At 39.3% G+C, this 8,524-nt stretch overlaps 2 protein-coding genes and 1 long non-coding RNA gene across 3 annotated transcripts in view; 2 read left to right on the top strand and 1 right to left on the bottom strand.

The window, feature by feature from the left end:
* The first annotated feature begins 2,163 nt into the window (after positions 1 to 2,163).
* Positions 2,164 to 8,353, top strand: pus10 (pseudouridine synthase 10). The gene is made up of 18 exons (XM_008316191.3): positions 2,164 to 2,315; positions 3,469 to 3,644; positions 3,723 to 3,995; positions 4,125 to 4,211; positions 4,523 to 4,557; positions 4,639 to 4,753; positions 5,029 to 5,090; positions 5,291 to 5,336; positions 5,574 to 5,638; positions 5,715 to 5,800; positions 5,879 to 6,004; positions 6,337 to 6,393; positions 6,922 to 6,998; positions 7,135 to 7,190; positions 7,276 to 7,393; positions 7,604 to 7,746; positions 7,828 to 7,927; positions 8,031 to 8,353. The coding sequence occupies exons 2-18, from the start codon at positions 3,519 to 3,521 to the stop codon at positions 8,067 to 8,069; spliced, it is 1,611 nt and encodes a 536-aa protein (XP_008314413.1). The 5' UTR covers positions 2,164 to 2,315; positions 3,469 to 3,518; the 3' UTR covers positions 8,070 to 8,353.
* LOC103383159 (putative tRNA pseudouridine synthase Pus10) overlaps positions 6,806 to 8,524 on the top strand; it is a 4,761-nt gene continuing 3,042 nt past the window's right edge. Inside the window, exon 1 of the mRNA XM_008316192.3 lies at positions 6,806 to 6,859. The gene's annotated coding sequence lies outside the window, so the exon portion shown is untranslated. The remainder of the gene's footprint in view (positions 6,860 to 8,524) is intronic.
* Positions 8,323 to 8,524, bottom strand: part of LOC112487474 (uncharacterized) — a 3,200-nt gene continuing 2,998 nt past the window's right edge. Inside the window, exon 2 of the long non-coding RNA XR_003050573.1 lies at positions 8,323 to 8,513. This is a non-coding gene — a long non-coding RNA (uncharacterized LOC112487474). The remainder of the gene's footprint in view (positions 8,514 to 8,524) is intronic.

Genomic DNA, 8,524 nt, shown 5'->3' with positions numbered 1-8,524 from the left:
AAAAAACAGTATTATTAGTTGTCGTAATAATATGAAAAATATGTGTCTCATCCTGCAAAGGGGACAGAAATGTCTTAAAGAATTCAGTTGAACTTCATTCATTTCTTCAAATAGACTGGGGCAGTGACTAACAGCTGTCTGAGCTGACAGAGCATCACATCCTCACTGTGTTCCATGTCACCACTGATCTGCTGATTGACTTCAGTTTTATTTCTTAAACTAAATAGAGGGTGAGGCTCCTTTAAGAGTCTGATGCTCTGAGACAAGTGTTAACAGCTCAGTCAGGTCTAGTTCCTTCCTCTTAACTGAAACATCATCACTGTGTCAAAGATTAAAAAAACAACATTTCAACTAATACAGATGTTTTAATCAATATGATACATATGAGGCTTTTTTTACATTTTGTATTTGTTTAAAATGTCTCAAATTGTCTTGAAATGGTTAAAAACTGTTGAGAAATCAAATAAAGTGATGTTTGATTCATAGGTGACATTCCTACTGAATAAGTGTGTGCAGCACATTAAAGAGGAATGAACCAGATTAATGATGAGTGACCTGTAATAATGGAGACATACAATACCTGGCAGAGTGAGAAGAAGAAGAAGAAGAAGAAGAAGAAGAAGAAGAAGAAGAAGAAGAAGAAGAAGAAGAAGAAGAAGAAGAAGAAGAAGAAGAAGAAGAAGAAATCCTCTCACTGCTGTGGTCAGACTCTCTACTGCAGATCTCATCTCTACTTTACAATAAACTCAATAAAAAAAACAAAGTATGTGATTAAAAAAAATTAGAAATAATCTCGGTCCATGAGGTCGTCACTCTGTCATTTGTAGATTTACAAAGAACAGTGAGTGGAAGTTAGAATTCATGCTTTAAATACACCAAGCTTTCTTCCTCTTTACAGGACAAGATTAACAAACAAGTTGAAGCTGATAGAAAGAGAGAGAGTAAAATAAAGAAGGGACTTGTGGTTTGTGCAAGTTTAATCTTTTTTCTTTCTTAATCTTTTCTAATAATCTGTGAGGAAGTACTTCAGTGGCTTTTAAACCAAACCTATCTCATCAAAGTGAGTTTCACTAAGAAACAATGTCCGAGGAACAACAGAAACCACCAACGTGAGTAGGGGGCAACTCAAGCTCCCAGGAAGCAGTGTGTAGGGAGAGTGCCATGCTCAGAGCACCCCAGTAGCAACTTGCCAGCAGGTGGCCTCGAACCTGAAACCTTAGGAAGCCAAGTCCACTTCCTTACCAACCAAGTCACCATTGCTCCCAAATCATCATTGACTTTCAGTAATCTTGACTCTGATTCCAAACAGATGAGACCACAACTGAGAATGAAGTCCATCCATTTTTTGATACAGCCTTGAGAACAGACAGTAACATAAAGACTAATGTCCAGAACTTACTACTCTACAGAATGTAGTTGTAGTCATGGAAAAAGATCTTGGTTATATTAATTACATGGCGAGTCAGTATTTTAACATAAATTAAACAAATACAATTTAACTATAAGTACTAAAGCACTGTACATGAAATGCTGATACAGATATACATACATGAGTCAATGTAATTATGTTGAGTCAAACGAAATGAAAACATTTGAATTAAAAACTCAGGGAGAGTTTACAGGGGGCTAACTCCGCCACATCAACTGATTGGCCTGGGTTGTCCCCCTGAACCCCCAAACGGGCACACTGGCGGATTGCTGCTTGTAGGTAATGTTGATCTTTGTGTTAAGATCAGAACACATTTTTTGTTTTTTTAAATGATGAGACTGGGCTGTGTGTAAAGGTCTGTATGACTTACAAACCTTTACACAGGATGTGGTTTAGCGCTTTTGCTAATAAGATGAAACGTAGACCACACCACAGTGTAAGAGGAAGAGGAACACACTGCACCTCACAGCCGCCCTAAGAAAGATTTTTAAGTTTAGAGATGTAAGATTTATGATTTAAATTTCAACCCCCCATCCCACTGCCACACACGCTAGACAGTAGTTCAGTTGCCCTTAAGTCACTCGTTTCCATATGAAATAACAAATTGGTAGTATAGTTTAAAATGGTATAAAATGTTGGAATCAAAAGAAGAACACATGCATATATATATATATATATATATATATAAATATATATAAATATATATATATATTTATAATAGCTAGCTAGCTAAAAAACACTTCTTTTTTTACCGCGACACTTCCGGTTTGCAGCGGTACATCCGTTTTAGAAAATAGAAAACATTCGAGAAGTGGTGGAATGGAGATGCTAATCAATCTATTTCCATCCGTTTTCGATCGCTCTGAAATGTTAATAAGGCAATGCCGTAAGTGTACATACTGTTTAGTCTATTTGTTTCTGTAATCTATTTCATGATTATTTCGCTAAAAGCGTTCTGTTTAGTAGGACAAGTACTCTTTTTTGTGTGTATCTGTTAGTCGTCTGCTGACGCTATGTAATGTTCGTTTTTCAGTTTTCACCATCTAGTAAAGGAAAAAACAAACGGAACGTGTTTTTTTTTTTTTTGGTGTTTAACCTCATGTTTCGGGAAGACACTATACTAGTATCAAAAAATTCCAAAATACTGCAACTACTGCTGTTACTGTCATTGACATTACTGTCAGTATTATCGTCATCACTGGTTTTATTTTTGTTACTAGATACCATAATTCTATTTCAAAATGTGTATTTCCTGTCAACAAGAGTATCGGCTTCACACGTTTCTATTCCAACAACTTTCCCTGTTAACAGCTACAGCTGTGTTGGGGGAAACTTACCGTGTTGTTGCCTCGTCTCTGTTGTTTATTTCCCCATGTCGTTTTTTTTTATTAAGTTAGGTTTGTCAGGGAGAGGTGGAACGCTTAAGTGTCACATATTTACTTTTAATATATAAAAAACAATTACAACCAAGATAGAATCAAGAAGCACGACTTCCTTGTTGGATGAAACCGGCTCCAGCACAGCCCTTTAGGCGGGCTCCCCCTAGTGGTGTCTGTCGGTATTATGACACAATCATTAATATTGCTTATATAAACACAGGTTATAAAAAGTCACTAATGGAAACAGGATGTGTTGTGTAACCGTGCAGCAATATTTGACATTACAACTGTAATATGCTATAATATATAATAAAATAATATGCTAACTTGCAGATGTAATATTTATAGTTAACTAAAGCAATTTCTCAAATAACGTATGTGTAAGTTGGCTATTAAATATTTTTTACTCCCTTTAATTCTTTATGAATCTTGTCAAGCCATCTACGATGTCATTCTATTTTTAAATATATTTTCTAAGCTATTTTTTAATTAAATTGCTTATTTGTACTGTATTTTGAACTCCAGTTGCCCCACTGCTGTATCTTGGGGTGAATAACCAGCTCCTGATTAGTGGTAGAAACAAGCTTTGCATTTGTGGATCAAAAACCAAGTTTAAAGTCATCTAATCCATACTGTTACTAATCTGCTTGTATTTTAAAGGTTCTCCTGAGAAGTAAAAAAAATAAAAATAAATACCCTCAGCTGCAGTCATGTTGCCTCTGAAGGACAAGGATAAGCCTGTTGTCCAGAAGCTGCTGTCGGCGGGCTGCTGCGCTCGCTGTGTACTCAGATTCTGCTGTGTCCGCGTTCAAGCCGCCTATCGACGACCCCAACAGGTAGAACTTGTTTTGTACGAGTTGTGAGGTGTCTAATCTTCATTAAGGATATTTATTTTTTATATAAAATGTATGCAGGAAATACTCAAAGATCTCCAGGATTTCCTTCACGGTCCAGAAAAGAATCAATGTGATGTGTCAACAGACAACAAGTCCTGTGATCCAGTTGTTTCAGAAGCTGCTGCAGATCCACCCAGCAAAAGAGCTAAACTGGAGACTGATCTGTCAGACGACGGCCAGGCTGAGGCGGCTGCAGCAGCAGCTGCTGCTATCATCACAGAGACCCATTGTGTGTGTGTGGTGTGTTTGGGAGTCCTTCAGGAATTTAGTGACACTGATCAGGCCGTGAAGGTTTGTCTAAATGCAACACCTATATACCTCTGTTATTACAGATTCCAGTTTCAGCCAGATTACAGACACAGCAGAAAGTACCGCTAGAAAATAGAAGAGTAACTCAGGTTGTTGTGTTTGTTTTTTCAGATCGCAGAGGCTGTGAAGACTGAGAAGTACGAGTTTGACTCCTTGGTGCTGTCTGTCTCTCTGCCCGCTCAGCTCTGTGTCCGTGAGGTCTGGTTCATCTGTTATCTGTCAGTTAGTGAGATGTTGGAACAAATTAAGCATATGATCAACTCTCTTCATTAAAAAAAAAAAAAAAATCAACATTTTAATGTAATGGAAAACAGGTTTAGCTAAAGCTGTGCCAAAGATATGTGGGAAAAAGTGACAGACACCAGAGAATAGTTAAATAATAAACTGACCTAGAAATAATCAAAATCCTGTGAAACATTACACAGAGACAAACACTACTGAAATAAAACTTAAAACATATTTACTTTCTGCTTTTCCCTGACTTTTCAAACGACTTTTGTTTTCTGCAGCACTCCTGTTGGCTTCACGTGAAGAAGGAAGTGAGGTAATTCTCTTCTCTTATTCTTCACTCTTGAACACTTTTTGTGGAGTTTGATGCTGTAACTTTACAACTTCGAACTCCGAGGGAGAAGAGCCCCCTGCTGGACAAAGAAGACATTGTTCCGCTAAAGGAGGCTTACAAGTGGCTGGTCCAGAGCACCATTTCCACAGAGCTGGGAGGGGTTTTTGTGGTGACCAAGGTTATTAAAGTTTATAACTAATTAATGAAACTGATCAGTAACTATGTTGATGCTATGATTTTGGGTTATATAGAGCTTTTGACCTGGATCACAGTAACTTATTAGGAATGTAGTATTTCATGTAAATGACTAATGAAATATCCAAGTTTATGGTTTTATACGAAATATTAATATATCTGTGCTTTTATATTGTAAGTCCAATCATCAGCAATTCTAATTTTCTCCATTGACATTTCTAGGCACTTCAGATTAATTTGCAGACTTATATTTTTCAGAGTCCACTAGAGGTCGCAGTGGAGTTTAGCCATAATCCAACAGATTCCGACTGTCACTTTCTGTAAGTTTTTATCTTAATCTTAAATATTGTGTTTATTTCCATCTCACACGTCTCTTATAAATCCAGATGTGGAAAGAGGTCACGTTTATTTTTCATAATTAAATGATATTTATTTTTAAGTTTACTTTTTTTTTTTTTAACAGACTTGAGGGACTGTGAGATAAAAGATGTCTGATCTTGTTGTTATGTCTGTCATTCAGAGGGTCGACGTGTCCCGACTGCTTCAAGCCCACCAAGAACAAACAGGTGAGAATGTACGTTTTATTATAAAAATATCATGATTTTATGCCGTGGCCTTTCCAGCCCTGTCTTTACCAACAGGAACGTTATTGGTTTAAATATAGTTCATTTTCTGTTCGCTATTTATTCTCCCACACCAGTCAACAGATTTCACAAACCAAAGCTCAGAATGGACCATCTCCCAGACTGGTCTCTCATACAGGGACACTAACACCAATATCACCTCTTTTCCATCTCCTGCAGTCAGTTTTCACCAGGATGGCAGTGGTCAAAGCTCTGGAGAAGATCTCCGAGGCCAAATTTCTCAGGTGAGTGTCACCTTTACCAACAGACCATCCTGCACAAAAATAAATGTAAATGTTGGGCGTTTATGTCTGTCTGCAGACACTACTCTTGTCCACCAACACAGCCGTCCAGCAGCTGTGTTCTTCAGGGCATCCAGTGTCTGCACCAGTCTGTTTTCATAGCAGGTACTGTAGGAAACCACGTTTCACTGCTTCCAAATGGCAGAAGTGCCAGGATGCTCAGCTGCGTTCTTTAACCCTCAGGGAGGTACAACAAGTTCTGCCGCAGCCTACCGCAGACTCCGTGGCTCATTGACGGAGAGAGGAGGATGGAGTCGTCGGTGGAGGAGCTGATCGCAGCCCCCGTCCTGTCTGCATTCAGAGCCAATGGTGAGCCGGGCCTGGTTTCAATTGACCCTCGTGTTGGCTTACACTAATATTTACCAGATTATTAAGATTAAAAAAGGTTCCAGAGTTGACGTGCTGCAGACAAATACTATCTGTAGCAGATGTTCACTGCTTTAACGTTCACGTACAGACACCACAGTCAGAGTAGACGTGTTGTTTTGGGACTATCACCTTAAAATGCCCGTCAATGACACAAGCTGACCACAAGAGGGAGCAGTCGACCACTAGTCTTAGTCTTAAACGTCAAACGTTTTGCTTTTATCTAAACCTGATGAATTGTTCAATACTCTCAACTTCTCGTTCTCTGGTCACAGGTTTTAATTTCTCCTCATCAGGCAGAGAGGACGTCGATGTGCGAACGCTGGGAAACGGTCAGAACGATTCTTCGAATTGTCCTTAAAGTTAGTGTTTGTGTGATAAAGATTGAAGAAAATTAATTTACAGGGTAGTTTAATCAACACTGTAACAATTATTAGAGTTAGTTATAGGTTCAACCAATTACTTAGTCTTTTTTGGTATATTGTAGATAATATATACCTATAGCTAACTTTTAGCTTCTAGGCTAATTGTATTAATGTTTTGGCTAAGCTTCAATTATATTTTGGATAACTTAAAAAAAAGCTTCAATTATATTTTGGATAACTTATATTGGATGTTTTATATTTAGTTTTCTTTCTGTCTAAATTTCACAAAAATATTTTTATGTTTGGCCAAGGCATAATTGTTTTTGTTTAAAGAATCTTTAGTCATTTTGTTGTTTGCTATATTTTCTGCCAATGTGAGACTATTTTTGGTCATTTTTTTTATTTTTCTGAAGCAGTTTCAACAAATGTTTGGGTCTTTGTTTACACCAGTCTGAGTAAGTCACCGTCGTGTTTGTCTGCGTGACACCTGCACAGGTCGACCGTTTGCCATGGAGCTGCTGAATCCTCACAGAGCCAGACTGAACGTCCAGGACATGAAGCAGCTGCAGGAGGTTTGACTCGGACTGTTTTTACACTATGTGTTGGAAAAGGCTGTTCAGTTGTTCAGTTATGGGAGCTACGTTTGCTAAAGTTGACTTTGTACATTCTAACAAAACCACAAATTAAAAAGCTACAAACTGTTTCCAGAGCATCAACGTGTCGTCAGACAAAATCAGAGTAAGGGACCTTCAGATTGTTTCCAGGTGAGAACCGTGGCACTGTCGCAATGATTATAATGTGAAAAGGGGAAAAAATTAAATATGTGTTTGTTTGTTTGTTAAACCTCAGAGAGGCGATGGGTCGGATGAAGGAAGGCGAGGAGGAAAAGACCAAAACCTACACTGCTCTAATCTGGACGAGGAAACCTATCAAGAAAGAAGACATTGCCTTCATTAGTGACATTAAGGTGGTCTCACACACACACACACACAAACTAAATGACGCTAATTAAAGTCCACCAAGTGAGAAAGTTACTCAGTAAAAGGAAAAGTAAAAAATGTTCTTCCTGAAAATGACCCCACGTCTTGAACACAGACCCTCGCCGTGTTTTTACACAGGAAGAAAGAAGGGATTTAAAAATAGAAAGTTCATCCTCTTGTCTGCTGCTGTGCTTCAGGAGCTGACCCTTGATCAGAAGACTCCTCTGAGGGTTTTGCACCGACGCGCGTTGGCCGTCCGCCAGCGTGTGGTCCACAGTATGAACACCCGTTTCCTGGACGCCCATCACTTCCACCTGGAGCTGAAGACTCAAGCTGGGACGTATCCTTAGGTCTGAGACATCCGGTAGAATAAATCTGTTACAGTCCCGTGTGTTGGTGGAGCCTTAACCTGGGTCGACAGGTACGTCAAAGAGTTCGTTCACGGAGACTTTGGACGCACCAAACCCAACCTGTGTGACCTGCTGAAGATGGACACTGACATCCTGGAGCTGGACGTGGAGGTTTGACAAACGTTCAGAGGACAAAATCTCACTAAGTCAGTTTTTATCTACCTTTTCACTACTCTCGTCCACTGTTACATTTTTTCCCCCCATTTCCTCTCAGTCTGTAGATGTGGACTGGCCGCCTTCTATCCAAGAGTGAGAGCTGCTGCTGCTGCTTCCACCTCCACCACCTCAGCCTGGACCAGAAGTTCTGCCCTGACAAGGACGGAGGAGGTTCCTTATGTTGACGTGATCATGGAAAACTCCCAGACCAAACTGCTGCTGATTTGATCAGGACGCTACAGATCAAACACTTCTCGTTACCTTCCCCTTTTTGCTTAGAAGCAAAATAAGTCCTCGATTTGTCTCACAGAGGGACATCTTCTGTCATGTTTCGTCCACTCTGGATTGTGAACTAAATACGTTTTAAAGAATTGAAAAAGACACTTGTTTTTTTCCTCGTCATTTCACAGATGAAATACTAGGTCAGTTCAACAGTTTGGTTCCTATTGTCCGACTTTCCTCCTGGTCGTGTTTTCATTCTGGACTGCAGGCAGGCCAGTGATGAGGCCTGTTGGGAACAACAGTGGTGAGAAGACACTACCTGTTCCACAA

This window comes from Cynoglossus semilaevis, chromosome 9, assembly GCF_000523025.1.
Source record: "Cynoglossus semilaevis isolate Cse_v1.0 chromosome 9, Cse_v1.0, whole genome shotgun sequence".
Lineage (NCBI taxonomy): Eukaryota > Metazoa > Chordata > Actinopteri > Pleuronectiformes > Cynoglossidae > Cynoglossus > Cynoglossus semilaevis.
This window is presented reverse-complemented; position numbering and strand designations above follow the sequence as displayed.